We start from the raw sequence: 17,873 nt of genomic DNA, 5'->3' as shown, positions 1-17,873 counted from the left end.
CTCAAGAAACTTTAAATTTTGGTTATCACTGCGGACTCACGTGTAGCTGGCTGTGAGTGATAATATAGAGGGATCTTCTGTGCCCTTGACCTATTTCGCTATGGGAACACCTTGCAAAACATTACAAGATCACGACCAGGATGTCGACACCGATATACTCGAGGTGCAGGATATTTTCGTCACCACCGGATCCCCCATGATGCCCTTTTCCAGCCCCCACCCCCCACCGACTGCCCTCCACCCTCCCAGCGGGGTCTCCGGCCCCTGGCCACCACGGTTTTTCACTCTCATCTTCAATTCGGTCCTTTCCAGGAACGTTATATCAATGGACTCATTCAGCGTGTAACCTTTTGACTTTTGAAAAAACTAGTCTGCTGCGCTTGAATGATGAACATAGGGGCGCCTGGGTGGCTCCGTGGGTTAAGCGTCTGACTTGCGCTCAGGTCATGATCTCCTAGTTTGTGAGTTCAAGCCCCGTGTCGGGCTCTGTGCTGACAGCTGGGAGCCTGGAACCTGCTTCGGATTCTGTGCCTCCCTCTCTCTGTGCCCCTCCCCCGCTCACGCTCTGTCTTTCTCTCTCTAAAAAATAAATAAACATTAAAAAAATTTTTCTTTGAATAATGAAAATAAAAAACAATAAATGTTGAAACGCTGTGCTACTTATAATTGACTGCAAAACAGTTCTGTTTAGTGTTTTGTGTGCGTGCGTGCGTGTGTGCAGATGGGCTAGAAATATCATATAGACCAGCACCATTCAACAGAAACATGCTGTGAATCTCACAGGTAGTTTCCGGTTTTCTGGTTGCCACACTAAAAAATTGAGAAGAAACGGGGGCACCTGGCTGGCTCAGCTGGGAGGGTGTGTGGCTCTTGATCTCAGAGTCGTGAATTTGCACCCCATGTTGGGGGTAGAACTTACATAAATAAATACATACACTTAAAAAATAAAAGAGAAATGGATGAAATAATAGTAATATATTTAAATTTTTTTTTAACGTTTATTTATTTTTGAGACAGAGAGAGACAGAGCATGAACGGGGGAGGGTCAGAGAGAGGGAGACACAGAATCCGAATCAGGCTCCAGGCCCTGAGCTGTCAGTACAGAGCCCGACGCGGGGCTCGAACTCACGGACCGTGAGCCGAAGCCGGCCGCTCAACCGACTGAGCCACCCAGGCGCCCCTATATTTTATAATTATATTAACAACAATGACATGAGTAGCATAGTAATGTTGAATATAATATATTCATGAACATTATACAATTATGTATTATATGAATATCAATATGTTATATAGTAATTGTGTGTATATATATATTTCAAAGATTTTATTTTAGTTATTTATTTTTTAAAATGTTTATTTATTTATTTTTGAGGGGAGGGGCAGAGAGAAGGAGAGAGAAAGAGAGATTCCCAAGCAGACTCTGTGCTGTCAGCTCGAACTCATGAACCCATGAGATCATGACCGTAGCGGAAATCAAGAGCCCGATGCTAACCAACTGAGCCACCCAGACGCCCCAAAGATTTTATTTATTTTTTATTTAATTTTTATTTAATTTTTTTAACGTTTATTTATTTTTTTGAGACAGAGAGAGACAGAGCATGAACCGGGGAGGAGCAGAGAGAGAGGGAGACACAGAATCTGAAACAGGCTCCAGGCTCTGAGCTGTCAGCACAGAGCCCGACGCGGGGCTCGAACTCACGGACCGTGAGATCATGACCTGAGCCGAAGTCAGACGCTTAACCGACCGAGCCACCCAGGCGCCCCAGCAAAGATTTTATTTTTAAGCAATCTCTACACCCAGCGTGGGGCTTGAGCTCACAACTCTGAGATCCTGACTGAGACAGCCAGGTGCCCCTATTAATAATTACATTTATAATCAGATAAAATCAAAATGTATAACTATGTTACATAATGTAGAACATATATAACACACATTAACATTATATGAATGTATATAATTGACATCAATGTATTATAGTGATAGTAATACTATCAATATATTTATTACATTGTAATATACAATGATATTTCATATATAAAATATATTCATTCAGCCAATACTATATTTCGCCTAACAATATATCCAAGATATTTCTTTTATAATTTTCTTCCCCATTTCCCTCCTGTAACTGTGTGTTTAATTTGAGAGACAGAACGAGCAAGAGTAGAGGAGGGGTGGAGAGAGAGAGAGAGAGAGAGAGAGAGAGAGAATCTTAAGCAGGTTGCACGCTCAGTGTGGAGCCTCACGTGGGGCTTAATCCCACGACTCTGGGATCACGACCTGAGTCCAAATCAAGAGTCGGACACTCAACTCACCGAGCCACCCAGGCGCTCCCAGCATATTTCTTTTTATTAATTTTTTAAAAATGTTTATTTATCCTTGAGACAATGCGAGAGGCAGAGTGCAAGCCTCGGAGGGGCAGACAGAGGGGAGACACAGAATCTGAAGCAGGTTCCAGGCTCTGAGCTGTCGGCACAGAGCCCGATGTGGGGCTCCAGCCCGTGAACTGTGGCATCATGACCTGAGCCAAAGTCAGATGCTTAACCCGCGGAGCCACCCAGGCGCCCCAACCGGCCTGTTTTTAAAAGATCGTCCCGTTCGGCACCTGGGTGGTTCGGTCGATTAGGCACCGGACTCTGGATTTGGGCTCGGATCATGAGCACGGCCAGCTTTCCCCGGGGGTGGGGAGTGGGCTGCAGACGGCGAGGTCTTTCCCTCACTCCGATCTGGGAGGGAGACGTTGTCCCAAGAGCTGGCTCCCCGCAATGGTCTTCTGGAAACACTCGGAGGTCACCGCGTGGGATCCAGGTGGCTTCTCTGAGGTGGTGAGCCGCCCCGCCCGGGGAGAGGGAAGTGGGCTGAAGGGCCCGGCCGTTGCCACATCTGGGGTTTGGGGGCATCTGCTGGCTCAACAAGTTCTGAGGAGGAAGTGGGGGAGAAAGAAAGTGGATGATTGGGTTTGGCTGAGCCGGCTGTGTCCGTCCCCCGCCCCCTGCCTACCACCGCCACCAAGTACCCCGACAGCCACCCACCTATTCCTCAGACCTGGCTCCCCCAGGCCCCCGGGGCAAAGCCTCGTCCCTGCACCTGTGCCGTGCGACCTCCCCGAACACCACACCTCTAACCCCCGGGTAGGTACCGTTCCGGATCAGCACGGTCTCATAGGAGGCACAATGCAAGCCACGCATGAGATGGTCCGTTTTCCGGCGGCCGGGTAAGAGGCAAGCAAAGCGAAGCAGAGAGAATCAGACACAATTAATTTGGGTGTTAGTTATACTTTTAAACGTTTGTTTATGTGTTTTGAGAGAGAGAGAGAGACAGAGAGAGAGAGAGCGCGCGCGCTTGTGTGTGAGCGGGGGAGGGGCGGAGAGAGAGAGGGAGAGAGAGAATTCCGAGCAGGCTCTGTGTTGACAGCAAACTCGGGGCTCGATCCGGTGAACCGTGGGGTCGTGACCTGAGCCGAAATCAAGAGTCAGACACTTACCCGACTGAGCCACCCAGGCTCTGTACTTCTGGAGCTCTATGTGTCTAACGCGCCCGGGTTCTAGGGTGACATTCTACAATCGTGTGATTCAAATAGTCTGTGACTAACACTGTAAGATCCCTTGGGTCAAATAGCCATTCACCCTTTCAGGCTTCGAGAATTTTGTTAGGGTGGGGGCACCTGGCCGGCTCAGTCGGTAGGGCGTGCGACTCTTGATCTCGGGGTTGCGGGTTCGAGCCCCAGGTTGGGGATAGAAATTACTTAAAAAATAGAATCTTTAGGGGCGCCTGGATGGCGCAGTCGGTTAAGCGTCCGACTTCAGCCAGGTCACGATCTCGCGGTCCGTGAGTTCGAGCCCCGCGTCAGGCTCTGGGCTGATGGCTCGGAGCCTGGAGCCTGTTTCAGATTCTGTGTCTCCCTCTCTCTCTGCCCCTCCCCCGTTCATGCTCTGTCTCTCTCTGTCCCAAAAATAAATAAAAAACGTTGAAAAAAAAATTTTAAAAATAGAATCTTTAAAGAAAATAAGTGAATCTACAAAATTACGTTCGGGTGAACCCTGTGAAATTGCCAAACTTCATCCCATTGTGGGGTGAGGAGGTGTAATGGCTTATTGTTTATTATTTAAAAAAATTGTAAAATACAAGTCACGAAAAAAGTCACCATTAATGGCATTTAGTACATTCCCAGTGGGGTGCAGCTGTCACCACGGTCTGGTTCCGGAACATTCCCGTCACCCCAAAAGACACCCCTCCCTGCCCCCCAGCTCCTGGCAACCACTTACCTGCTTTCTCGTCAGACATTTGTCGGAATACGACCTATTTGCACCCACAACATGGCAATTTCCTATGTCAACTTAACCTTTTTTTTTTTTTTTTAAGTTTATTTATTTTGAGAGAGAGAGAGGCAGAAAGAGTGGGAGAGAGAGAGAGAATCCCAAGCAGGATCCATGCTCCAGGATCCACGGCAGAGCTCGACGCGGGGCTCGGACTCACAAACCGTGAGATCATGACCTGAGCTGAAATCAAGAGTCTGACGCTTAACCAACGGAGCCACCCAGGCGCCCCTGTCAACTGAACCTTCTAAAGTGTTCTCCTTCGGGGCACCTGGGAGGCTCGGTCGGTTAAGCGTCCGACTTCGGCTCAGGTCATGATCTCGTGGTCCGTGAGTTCGAGCCCTGCGTCGGGCTCTGTGCTGATGGCTCAGAGCCTGGAGCCCGCTTCGGATTCTGTGTCTCCCCCCTCCCCCCCCCCCCAACTCATGCTCTGTCTCTCTCTCTGTCAAAAATAAATAAAAACATTAAAAAAACTTTAAAGTGTTCTCCTTCTAGATTCCCTGTGTTGAGGGGCTGGGACTTGGCATCTCGTGGGATGGCTGTAAAGGAATCCCACCCCCTGATTGGCCCCTCACTTTTTATAAATCTGTGGTCCCCACCCCCTCATTCCTCGCCCCTGGCCTCTGCAGCCCGTAGAGACACCGTCCTCAACCCACAGCATCCCCCAGGCCCCCAGCGCCAGGGACACCGGAAAACCTTGGCCTCCCAGAATCCGAGAAACGTGCACCCCGAGACTCAGGGGCTGAGTTTTATGAAGATTTAACGATTTGAGCAGTTTTAGCCCAATCTGTAAACTCCGGATGAGACTGAGGACGGACAGTCCCCGGGTCTTTTCGGACCAGGACGGGTTCCCATAGGGTGTGGGAGATGAAGGGGTCTCCCGGAGCAAGGCAGGGACGGAGGGGACAATTGTCTCCTCGGGGAGGTCTGGGGCCATGACAAGGTTCAGCCAAGACGCGATCACCCAGGGAGGGGCCGGGAGACGCCCCAAGTCGCGCAGTGAGTTCCATCCAGTTTGTTGACTCAGAACAACTTCCTCTAACAACATGATTGTACTCTGTACACAACAACAAAAGAAACATTGTAAATACGTCCCCTCAGCCCCTGAAGCACACACAGAGAGAAGTACAAACACAGAAAACTGCTGAATAGGGGCTCTGGGATCGGAGAGTCACTTCCTCTTGCTAAGCCTGCGTTCTTTTTTTTTTTTTTTTTTGGTCATGTTTACTTATTTTCGAGAAAGAGAGAGACAGAGCGTGAGAGGGGGAGGAATAGAGAGAGGAGACACAGAATCCGAAGCAGGCTCCAGGCTCCGAGCTGTCAGCCCAGAGCCCGACGCGGGGCTTGAACCCACGAACCGTGAGATCATGACCTGGGCCCAAGTCAGACGCTTAACTGACAGAGCCCCCTGGGGCGCCCCAAAGCCTGCGTTCTTAAAATGTAAATTTTAAGAGTTTCTGTTACAGTCTTTCTGCTGTGGATTTAGCACAGGGGAAGCCACCTCCGACGTGCCGGGCACTGTCGTATTCGTATGTGTGTTTTCAATCTCTTTACCGTTTTTTTTTTTTTTTTTTTCCCTGCTGCTGCAGAAAGTCCACTGCACAGGAGAGGAAACTGAGGCTCAGAGAGGCGGAGACTCTCCCCTCCCCCCCACCCAAACTCCTCAGCGGGGGACCTGAAATATGAGTCCTTCTGGTTCTCACGCCCACGTTCTCAGCCTCTGCGGCTGTGCTGGGAGGGAGGTTAAGGACCGCGAAGGTCAACATCTTCCCATTCTAAAGATGGGAAACTGAGGCTCACAGGAGGCATAGGATTTGTTTGCGTTTTGTCGGCTCTGAGGCCTCAGGCCCTGTGTTTGGTGGCCTTGGGCTTTTTGTGGGGATCGTGACCCTGAGCCGTCTCCCTCAGCGCATGGAAGGCGGGAGGCGTGTTTATCTGCCCTTGGGGCTCTGCGGAGGGAAGAGAGAGAGGGGCTGGGCACGCGGTTGGAGGCTGGGAGGCAGGGAGAGGGCAGCGAGCGCTTGGTGAGGATGACCTCAGAGGGTCCCATGGGAGAGTGAGTCTAAGCCCAGATTTCCGCCCCCCCAGGTCTTGAAGGTCAAACCGCACGCAGGTGTGGCTTCCAAGAATCGGTGACTGGTGACATTGATCCTGGGGTTGGTGACACAGGGTCAGCCCTCCACCCACCCGAGCCGTCTCTGGCTTCATGTGCTGCCCAGTAATTTTGGGATATGTGAGTCATGGGAAGAGTACAAGACAAACACACCCCGGGGCGCAGGACAAGGCCACTCCTGTTTTTCCTGGCTGTGGAGATCTGCTGGGGCCCGTGAGTCGGCGGTGCCCAGCGGCGTCCCGTGGGAGCCCTCGGCCAAGGGGACGGGCTTCCAGGAATCCCCCCCCCGGCTGCCAGACGCCCGGAGAGACCTCAGACCTCCTGGGTCCCGGCTGTGAGCCCGGCTCGTGCTTCAGGTGGCATTGGGTCAAGATGAGGATCCTCTTACAAGACACAGTAAGGATGGAGGGAAGGGCGGGAGGGAGGCGTCGCACCAGCTTGGCCTTTCAGACGAATGATTGTCAGAAGCTGGGACTCAGTCCTGGGACTTGAGAGATGGAACCCTCTCACCATTCCACTGGGATTCCAGACCCGTGGAATTTACCTGGGCAGCCCGGCAGAAAAGCTTGGGGCAAAGGACCCACGTAGCCCTCCCACCCAGGTGGAGAGGAAACGGTCAGTCTTCAACCTCCAGGATCTCGGGCAGTTTCTGGAGACCCCAGCAAATGGCAACGCGTCCCGTGACCTAGCCCTTCGACTCAGTCATCCCGCTTCTTAAGACTTTGACTTTATTTTCATGTGTAACATACACACAGAAAAGTGGGCACGTCAGAACCAGGAAACTCCGCGTATCTCCACGAGCCGAGCTTGCACAGGCAGTGAGCACCCCGGCCAAGAAATAGCACAATCCGGGGGCGCCTGGGTGGCTCAGTTGGTTGAGCATCAGACTCTCGATCTCGGCTCAGGCGGTGATCTCCCCATTTGTGAGATCGGGCCCCGCGTTGGGCTCCTCGCCGAGTGTGAAGCCTGCTTAAGATTCTCTCTCTCCCTCTCTCTCTCTCTCTCTGCCTCTCCGCGCTCTCAAAATTAAAAAAAAAATTTTTTTTTAAGGTTTATTTATTTATTTGGAGAGAGACAGAGACAACGTGAGCAGGGGAGCGGCAGAGGGAGAAGGAGACAGAGTATCCCAAGCAGGTTCCGCGCGGTCAGCACAGAGCCCGATACGGGGCTCGAACTCACGAAAACTCAAGATTGTGACCTGAGCCGACACCAAGAGTCGGACGCTTCACCGACTGAGCTACCCAGATGCCCCTCAACATACAAAAATATTAAAAATAAAAAAAGGAATAGCACAACCCTGGTCCCAAAGTGCCCTCCCGTTCCCCCAGTTACTAACCCCCCCCAGATAATTCTTCTCGTTTTTTTTTTCTTTTTAAATTTTTTTAACGTTTATTTACTTTTGAGACAGAGAGAGACAGAGTATGAACGGGGGAGGGTCAGAGAGAGAGAGGGAGACACAGAATCTGAAACAGGCTCCAGGCTCTGAGCCATTAGCCCAGAGCCCGACGCGGGGCTCGAACTCACGGACCGCGAGATCATGACCTGAGCCGAAGTCGGACGCTTAACTGACTGAGCCACCCAGGCGCCCCTCTTCTGCTCGTTTTTGAACTTGATGAGAATGATACTACTCAGTCAACCCTCCCGCGTGTCTGTCTGGATCTCTCCCCTCAGCAGTGTATATGTGAGATCTATCCACCTTCGCGTGTGTGGTTTGTTTATTCTCATTGTTGTAGAACATTCCACCGCAGGAATATACCCTGCTCTGTTTATTCGTTCCCCTGTGGGTGACTATTTGGGTGGTTTCCCAACATGGGCTGCTGTGAACGTGACTCTTCTGGCAAAGGTCTTATGATGAGCATATGTATGCTTCTCTGGGAGGTGGCAGTGAGGTATCCCATGTTGGGTTCAAGTCCATTCTGCTCCACGGTTCCCCCGGGCCCCAGGGGTTCCAACACGACAGGCTGATTTACAGACACACGTGTGCCAAGAGCACTCACACGGGTGCTTGGGATCTCAAGGAACCGAAAGAAGCCGAAGTCACCCGTTTGTTTCTCGGTGCCTCAGTTTCCCTCTTCATTCTTTTACTCGCCAAACATCCCCTAAGCACCCGCTGCGGGCCGGGTGCCCTTCTAGATGCCGGGGACACAGTGGAGCCAGAAGTAGCCAACAGTTTGGGAAATGGGGCATAACAATGGCACGTACCTCATAGCGTTGTCATAAGGGTTATGCCTGGTACATAGTAGGTGCTCAATAAATGTCACCTGCTCTCTTCATTGTTATAAAGTAATAATAACAGTTATTTTGGTAATTATGTTTTACATGTAGATATAGTTATATGAATATAGTTTATTGCATAAAAGGTGATAACATAATTAAGCTGCTCGTGACCATTATTAAAACTGTCCTTTATTGGGGCGCCTGGGTGGCTCCGTCGGTGAAGCGTCCGACTCTTGGTTTCAGCTCAGGTCATGATCTCGCGGCTTTGCTGGTAGCGCAGAGCCCGCTTTTGATTCTCTCTCTTTCTCTCTGCCCCTCCCCTGCTCACGCTGTCTCTCTCTCAAATAAATAACCTTAAAAAAAATTTTTTTTTTCAACGTCCTTTATTTAGTCTAAGGCTGGTTAATGAGCATGACCCGTCCAGCCAGGGGGCCGATTCTGAACCGTAAGAAAAGGGTGGATGTGTGTGCAGATAGGGAAACAGATCGAAAACACATTGCGTGGAAAAGGCTAAGAGATGACCCAGGGGGTGCTGGAATGTTCCATCCCTGTCTGACATCTGAAAAGGGAAATTCCACAGACTGGTTGAGCTGCCAACACGCGGAATGCTTTCCAGACTTTAACCAGTAAAAGCTGGGCAGGGCGGGGGTCTTAGGGCGGGAGAGAGGGTACGTGTAGCAGCAGGTGACACATGTCACGTGCTCACTGTGGACCAGGCACTGGGTTCGGCTTGTCGCCCCGATTCACTTACTGAATGCTCGCGACACCTCTAAGGGAGGAATATCATTATCCTCGTATCACAGACGGGGAAGCTGAGGAACAGAGAGGTTCAGTGACCCGCCCAAGGCCACACGGCTGGTGAGTGTTTGAATTTAAAATTTTTTTTTAATTTTTTTTTTTTTTTTTTTTTTTTGAGACAGAGAGAGACAGAGCATGAACAGGGGAGGGGCAGAGAGAGAGGGAGACACAGAATCGGAAGCAGGCTCCAGGCTCTGAGCCATCAGCCCAGAGCCCGACGCGGGGCTCGAATCCACGGACAGCGTGATCTTAACCTGGGCCGAGGTCGGATGCTTCACCGACTGAGCCACCCAGGCGCCCCTGAATTTTTAAAGCCTACACACACATACACACACACACACACACACACACACACACACAGTGGCCGGGCCTCTTAGCAGCTGGTTGGCAGCTAGTTGGCAGGGTGGAGGGGGCAGAAGGTGTCCCAACTTCCCCTCTGCTCTTCCTCTTGTGTCAATGCCAGACAGGGCTCTGGGTAGGGCCAGCCAGCCCATGAAGAGTCAGCAGACAGCCACAGGGTCAGGTCACTCTGACATTGTGGGGGATCGTCTACGGTCTACCTGAGCCCTTGGTCTATGCCACGTGATTTACACACACCAACTCCTCAAGGCCTCCTTCCCCTCCGCCCCAAACCGATGAGGTAGGTCCACCTCCGTGACTCATTTCTCAGATGAGGAAACCGAGAGAGAGCCAACTGAAACTCAGTTACAGAGCCCGGGTCTGCTCCGGGCCACGGGCTGTCCTGCCTTCTGAATCTAAGATTTCGGGGTGAATATATTCCAGGGCCCGGAGGTCCGGGGTGGGGCCAACCCAGTTCAAAACTCGGCTCTGTAACTTGCTTAGCTGGATGGTCGTAGGGAGGTTATTTCTCTGTGCCTGTTTTCTCGTCTGCAGAATGGGTGCAATAGCAGTGTTAGAATCAGAGGGTTGTTATAGGGATCGAATGATTCACTGTTCCTTGAACGTGACCGGCCATGTTCTCACCTCAGGACCTTTGCACTGGCTGTTCCCTCTGCCTGGAACTCTCTTCTCTCAGATCCCCACACGGCTCATCCCTCTCACCTCCTTTATGGCTTTGTTCAAATGTCACCTTCTCAGAGAGGCCGTCTTTGACCACTTATTTAAAATTCCCTGTGTGATTTTTTTTTTTTTTTAATTTTTTTTTTCAACGTTTTTTTATTTATTTTTGGGACAGAGAGAGACAGAGCATGAACGGGGGAGGGGCAGAGAGAGAGGGAGACACAGAATCGGAAACAGGCTCCAGGCTCCGAGCCATCGGCCCAGAGCCTGATGCGGGGCTTGAACTCACGGACCGCGAGATCGTGACTTGGCTGAAGTCGGAGGCTTAACCGACTGCGCCACCCAGGCGCCCCTTTTTTTTTTTTTTTTTTTTTTTTTTGCCATAGCATTTATCACCTTCTTCAACATTTTTTTTTTTTTTTTTTTTTTTTTTTTTATTTATTTTTGGGACAGAGAGAGACAGAGCATGAACGGGGGAGGGGCAGAGAGAGAGGGAGACACAGAATCAGAAACAGGCTCCAGGCTCCGAGCCATCAGCCCAGAGCCTGACGCGGGGCTCGAACTCACGGACCGCGAGATCGTGACCTGGCTGAAGTCGGACGCTTAACCGACTGCGCCACCCAGGCGCCCCGCATTTATCACCTTCTAAGATACTGTATTTTGCTTCTTTATTCCTTGTGTGACTTATTCCTTCCTCATCTGCCTCCATCCACCTAGAATGTCACCCCGTTGTGAATTCAGTGCCTGGAACAGACAGGGTACTCAGGTGCTAACTTGAATGAATGAATGAATGAATGAATCTCCTAATGGAGAATTCGAGATTTTATTTTTCCTGTTTTCCTGACACTATCACGACTTTACAAAATTGCTCTTAGTAGAGGGCGCCTGGGTGGCTCAGTCGGTTGAGCATCTGACTTCGGCTCAGGTCACAGTCTCGCTGTTCGTGAGTTCGAGCCCTGCGTCGGGCTCACTGCTGTTAGCGCAGAGCCCGCTTCGGATCCTCTGTCCCCCTCTGTCTCTGCCCCTCCCCTGCTTCCTCTCTCCCTCAAAAAATAAATAAGACACATTTTTAAAAATTTTTATTTATTTTTGAGACAGAGAGAGACAGAGCATGAGTGGGGGAAGGGCAGAGAGAGAGAGGGTGACACCGAATCCGAAGCAGGCTCCAGGCTCTGAGCCATCAGCACAGAGCCTGATGCGGGGCTCGAACCCACCAACCGTGAGATCATGACCTGAGCTGATGTGGGACATTCAACCGACTGAGCCCCCCCAGGCGCCCCCATAGAGGACATTTCCATGAACACACAGCGCTGCTCTGGAAATTCCAAATAATAGTTGGCTAGGGTCCTAATATAATATTTGGGGATTCCAAAAATTTTTTTATCATGATCATTTTTTTATATAAAAATATTTTTTAAATGTTTATTTATTTTTGAGACACAGAGGCAGAGCACGAGCGGGGGAGGGGCGGAGAGAGAGAGAAAGAGAGGGAGACACAGAATCCGAAGCAGGCTCCAGGCTCCGAGCTGTCGGCAAGCAGCCCCACGCTGGGCTCGAACTCACGAACCATGAGATCACGACCTGAGCGGAGACCAAGAGTCTGTCGCTTCACCCCCTAGGCCACCCAGGCGCCCCGATGGTGATCATGTCGTGACACTGTAGCGTTCCGGAATTCCCAGATGCTAAGAAGCTTGGGTTGTAACACTGGGACATTCTAGAATTCCCGCATGCTCTGGAGCTAGTTCTGGAATTCCAGGATTCCAACGGGGGGGGGGGGGGGAAGGGGGGGTGGGAGGCGGGTGTGCTGACGTGGCATCGTCTTCGAAGTCCAAGTCGCTCCCCAGCTAGTCGCAAGACCGGAACGCGCTGCGGTTCGGAGGCTGTCACAGCGTCTAGTCTCCAAGCCGCTAATGGGGCTCCCACCCGCTAGGATTCCGGGGACCCGGGGGGGGGGGGGGTTTCCTCCTCACTTTCCACGCCTTTCTCCCCGGTTCAGGTGTCTGGGGCCTGGATGGAGAACACGTCGGTCAGCTACGAGTATGGGGATTACGACGGGATTCCGGACCTCCCCGTGGACTGCATGGACGGCGCCTGTGTCTCCAGCGACCCGCTGGGCGCCGCCCCGTTCCTGCTCTACGGGGCGGTCTTCCTGCTGGGCGTGCCGGGCAATGCCGTGGTGGCCTGGGTGTCCAGGAAAGAGGCCCGCCACCGGGTCGGTGCCAGCTGGTTCCTCCACCTGGCCGTGGCGGATCTGCTCTGCTGTTTGTCGCTCCCCATGCTGGCGGTGCCCCTCGCCCTCGGGGGCCACTGGCCGTACGGGGCGGTGGGCTGTCGGGCCCTGTCCTCGGCCATCCTGCTGTCCATGTACGCCAGCGTGCTTCTCCTGGCCGCTCTCAGCGGGGACCTCTGCCTGCTGGCCCTCAGGCCCGGCTGGGGGGCCGCCGCCGGGCGGGCTCGTAGGGTGCAGGCAGCCCGCGCGGTCGCCTGGACGGTGGCCCTGCTGCTCACCGTGCCTTCGGCCATCTATCGCCGGCTGCACCAGGAGTATTTCCCTCGACGCTTGGAATGCGTAGTGGAGTATGGTGGGTCCGCGGCCGTCGAGAACACCGTGACCGCCACCCGCTTCGTCTTCGGCTTCCTGGGCCCCCTGGCGGTCGTGGCCGGCTGCCACGGTGCCCTTCTGTGCCGCGCGGCCCGACGCCGCTGGCCACTGGGCACGGCTGTGGTGGTGGGCTTCTTTGTGTGCTGGGCCCCCTACCACGTGCTGGGGCTGGTGCTCACCGTGGCCGCCCCGCACTCCGCGCTCCTGGCCCGGGCCCTGCGGGCGGAACCCCTGGTCAGCAGCCTGGCTCTGGCTCACAGCTGCCTCAACCCCATGCTCTTCCTGTATTTCGGGAGGACGCAACTGCACAGGTCACTGCCGGCCGCGTGTCACTGGGCCCTGAAGGAGTCACAGAGCAAGGATGAAAGTGTGGGCAGCAAGAAATCCACCAGCCACGACCTCGTGTCGGAGATGGAGGTGTAGGCTAGAAGGAGACTGGTTTGTGTTCTTCTGTCTGATTTCGCAAAGCTGGCTTCAGGCACGGCTGGATCCAGGGGCTCAATGATATCATCACTGATTTCTCTATCCGTTCAACATCCACTCGTTATGCACCTGCTATGTGTAAGGCCCTATTATAGGCACCGAGGAAGTGGCAGTGACCAAAACAGACACAAACCCCTGCCCTCGCGGAGCTGGCATTCTAGTGGACGAAGACAGACAATATTCTCGTGGACGAAGACTGACAGAAAGCAAAGGAAAAGTGAATATGGAATACATCAAGTGGTGATAAGTGTTAAGAAATCTAAACGGGATGAAAAGGGCTGAGTGAGGCAGGGATATCGATCAGTCAGGCAAGGCTCATCGGGTAAGGTGATATTTTAGCCAAGACCCGAGGAAGGGAGGGAGAGGTCATGCTTAAAGTATGTTAAACACGGGGCTCAGCAAGTACAAAGGCCCTGAGGCACAATGTGCTTGGCATATTCCAGGAAGAGTGAAAAGGCCAGTGTGGAGGGAGCAAGAGGGAAAGTGGGGTGAGAAAGGGAGATAGATAGTGGGGGGCCAGATTCGAAAGCCTCTCAGGCCATAGCAAGTGTCTGGAGATCCATGGGAGTGTTCTGAGCTACTCTTATCAGTTAAAATACACAAGACCCAGTAAATTTGAGTTTCAGGTAAATAGCAAGGAAAAGGTTTAAACATTTTTTTTATTTTAATATTTTATTTATTCTTGAGAGAGAAAGAGAGAGAGAGAGAGAGAGAGAGAATGAGTGAAGGAGGGGCAGAGCAAGAGAGGGACGCAGAATCCAAAGCAGGCTCCAAGCTCTGAGCTGTCAGCACAGAGCCCGACATGGGGCTCGAACTCACAAGCCATGAGATCATGACCTGAGCCGAAACCAAGAGCCAGATCCTCGACCGACTGGGCCACCCAGGCATCCCTGTAATTTTTTTTTTTTTTCTAATCTACATCAGGCGACCCTTTTCTGAGCAGAAAGAGGTCTTGATCTGACTTAGATTTTAATAGGGTCCTTCTAGTTGCTGGTGGAGACGAGTCTATGGGGGTGGGGGGAAGGGACACGAGGAGCCATTGCAACAGCGAAGAGACTACTGCAATAGTCTGAACAAAAAGTGATGGTGACTCGAGTCAGGGTAAGAGCAGAGGTAGTGAGAAGGTGACAGATTACGAGTGTATTTTGAAGGAAAGCCTACGTCCTAGCTCCTTAGCTTGGTATTTGAGGCTTCTCTCCACTACTGGACACGTTTATATTCTAGTATATTCTTGTAGCAGGCAGAATAATGGCCCCTAATGAGGTCCACATCCTAATCCCCTGAGCCTGTGACTATGTGACCTACCGTGGCAAAGGGAACTTTGCAGATGTGATTAAGGATCTTGGGGGTGGGGAGAGTATCTTAGATGATCTGCATGGGCCCAAGGGAATCACAAGGGTCCTTATCAGTCAGAGTCAGTAGCAGATGTAACAACAGAAGCAGATGTCAGCGACTGGAGACAGAATGCGGCCCCAGAAGGGGCTTACCGACACCTTGCTTTGAGACTTCCGACCCCCAAAACTTACAGAATAAATTTGCATTGTTTTAAGTCACTACATTTGTGGTTACTTCTTAATTGGCAGCCCCAGGAAACTCACACGGATCCTCTGAGCTGGATTAGTTCCTGCTTCTGGGCCGTTTCCCCAAGCTGGTGCCGTTGCCCAGAATGCCCTTTGGATCTGTGCTGCCCAATCTTACTCAAATTCAAATGAATTCAAATGCAACATTTAGTTTATCAGTTGCACCAGCTTCGATAGATAGCCACGTGTCGCTGGTGGCTACCATATCGGGTCGTGCAGATATAGAACCTTTCCACCACTGCAGAAAGTTCTATTGGGAAGGGCCCCTGGAGAATCTCACCTGCTCACATCTTTTATTTTTTTATTTTTTTATTTTTATTTATTTATTTTTTTTAACGTTTTATTTATTTTTGAGACGGAGAGAGACAGAGCATGAACGGGGGAGGGGCAGAGAGAGAGGGAGACACAGAATCGGAAGCAGGCTCCAGGCTCTGAGCCAACAGCCCAGAGCCCGACGCGGGGCTCGAACTCACGGACCGCGAGATCGTGACCTGAGCTGAAGTCGGACGCCCAACCGACTGAGTAGGGTAATTCCATCAACAACACAGGGAAGGAACGAGAGATGCTTCATTTTATAAGATGAGGCTCAGGGAGCGGAGGTCGTTTGCCCAACGTCACACGGCAAGGAAATTACAGAGCTGAGATTTGACCCCACGTTCCCTTGACTCCAGTGCCCATGCTCAGAAATTTTCCTTCCAATGACACTCTCTCTGGGGAACCCTCTCTGATCCATTCCCTTCCAAAGGAGGGCGTAGTGTTCTCCTCTCTGACTTGAGTTTCTAGAACACAAGTTCTCAGGTAAACCGTCAACTCCCCACGGGCAACCAGTGCGCTATTTTTATTCCTGTCTCTCCTCCCCCCATCCCAGGTCTTAGAAACATCAAAACAATCTTTGTCTACACCGTGTTTTCCAACTAGACCGTGAGCTCCTCAATGCGATGAGGTTCTCTTTCTTGCTATCTTTTTTCTCTGTCTGCTACAGGGATACATAGTAGGTCCTCAACAATACATATTTTATTCCTGGCGTTTCATTCAGAATTGACATGCATGAGTTATTAAGACCAATATTCCCTCGTAGAATGAATTATGTCCTGAGACAATTTATAGAGCGTCATGAAAAGTCAGGGGAAACCCTGCTGTCAGTCCACTGGGACCAGGTGCCATTTAGGAGAGCTTTTCTTTGGTATGTTTATCAAAAGACTTTTGTGGCTTTTGAAATTTATTGTCATTTATTACTGCATCAGCCTTACTTTTTTTTGAAAGAAGAATAAACTTCATGTAAGCCTTCAAAGGTATTTCTGTGAAACCGGGTCGTTAAAAGTAATATCGCTTTTTGTTTGTTGTAACTTCCCCTTTTCTGTTCTTAATTTTGTTTGTTCTTGGAACGTGTTGATTTCCTTGTTTCTGATGAGCCGGATCCTAACAGAACTGTTTCAAGTTTTCTACTCATTCCTAACGTTGGTAGTTTGTGACTTACATCTTGACTTTGTATTTTTACTCCCTCCCATTTTTCTTTAAAAATAAATTGTTCTCTTTTGCAAATTTCAAGAAGTGCTTAGTCAGTTTCTTCCCCTTCTTTTGATAATGACAGATGAATGGGCCTCTCTGTGTTCACATTGTTTTCGGAAGGTTTGTATTTGTAATGACATCCAACTTCCCTCTTGACGTACCACCTTGGTGTCCAACCCGTAACTGACTAATTCACTTACAGTGAAACTCTGGGGTTTTCTCTCTGAGCCCTCTGCTCCTATTTTCCTGATCTCAGTTGATGGCAACTCCATATTTGCAGGCACTCAAGCCAAAAACGTTGGAGTCATCCTTGACGCCTTGTTCTACTTTAAGATATCCACAGAATGCGATTACTTCTTGCCATCTTCTCTGCCATCATCCTGGTCCACAATCTCTCCCTTGATTGTATCAGTGGCCTGCCCGGTCCTCTTTCCTCATCTGGGTACCCTGTAGTCTGTTTCTCACACACTGAGCCAGAGGATTCAATTAAAATCTAAGTCAGATCATGCCTCAGGTCCCTCCTCTGCTCAAACTCCTCCCATGGCTCCCATCTCACTCAGATGAGAAGCCAAAATCCTCACCGTAGTGTATCTGATCTATCTGCCTTCTTTCCTCACCTCATTCCCTGCTATTTCCCCCTCCACACAGGCCTGCTTGCTGACCTTGGAACCACCCTTTTCGTTGCCATGGAAGTCTCTGAGGTTTCTATTTCCTTTACCTCCAGGGGGCTCCGTGGCTTGCTGCCTCACGTATTTCGACTCTCTGCTCAAATGCTACTTCCTTGGAGCTGTCCTCTTTGATCATGCTACTTAAAATGAGAGCACTCCTTGCTCCTTTTCTGCTTTGTTTTTCTCCAAAGAGCGTGACAGTACCTGTCGGCAATTCTTTTTACTTATGTGTCTGTTTCCCCTACTAAAACCAGAGTTCCGGGGGAGGAGGGACTTTATCTGTCTCGTTCGCTGCTGTATGCTCAGTGCCTAGAACTGGGTCTAGAACTGAAGGCCGTAGCTTCTCAATGGCAATATCATCTTAAGGAAAAAGGGGAATGGCAGGAGAATACAATAAAAATGAAAGCTCTAGGGGCGCCTGGGTGGCTTGGTCGGTTAAGCGTCCGACTTCAGCTCAGGTCATGATCTCACGGTCCGTGAGTTCGAGCCCCGCATCGGGCTCTGTGCTGACAGCTCAGAGCCTGGAGCCTGCTTCCGATTCTGTGTCTCCCTCTCTCTCTGAC

At 51.0% G+C, this 17,873-nt stretch overlaps 1 protein-coding gene across 5 annotated transcripts; it reads left to right on the top strand.

The window, feature by feature from the left end:
• Positions 1-1,936: 1,936 nt before the first annotated feature.
• Positions 1,937-15,106, top strand: C5AR2 (complement C5a receptor 2). Of its 5 annotated transcripts, none has more exons than XM_081791486.1 (3): positions 4,750-5,760; positions 5,910-6,829; positions 12,465-15,106. In XM_081791486.1, exons 2-3 carry the CDS (start codon positions 6,527-6,529, stop codon positions 13,491-13,493), a joined length of 1,332 nt encoding a protein of 443 aa, XP_081647612.1. In that variant the 5' UTR covers positions 4,750-5,760; positions 5,910-6,526; the 3' UTR covers positions 13,494-15,106. The 5 variants fall into 5 exon arrangements, with proteins under 5 accessions (XP_060507568.3, XP_060507567.2, XP_081647612.1 ...); XM_060651588.3 differs by having other exon boundaries at positions 4,750-5,849; positions 6,409-6,829; XM_060651585.3 differs by lacking the exons at positions 4,750-5,760; positions 5,910-6,829 and adding an exon at positions 1,937-3,135.
• The last annotated feature ends 2,767 nt before the right edge of the window (positions 15,107-17,873 follow it).

Source organism: Panthera onca, chromosome E2 (assembly GCF_046562875.1).
Source record: "Panthera onca isolate mPanOnc1 chromosome E2, mPanOnc1 haplotype 2, whole genome shotgun sequence".
Lineage (NCBI taxonomy): Eukaryota > Metazoa > Chordata > Mammalia > Carnivora > Felidae > Panthera > Panthera onca.
Note: the sequence above shows the minus strand (reverse complement) of the source record. Positions and strands in the feature narration are given on the sequence as shown.

Coding starts and splice junctions, on each gene's coding strand:
- C5AR2 (XM_060651585.3), top strand. CDS start 2,770: ATGGTCTTCTGGAAACACTCGGAGGTCACCGCGTGGGATCCAGGTGGC. Junction 3,136..12,464: donor ACCACACCTCTAACCCCCGG/GTAGGTACCGTT, acceptor TCCCCGGTTCAG/GTGTCTGGGGCCTGGATGGA.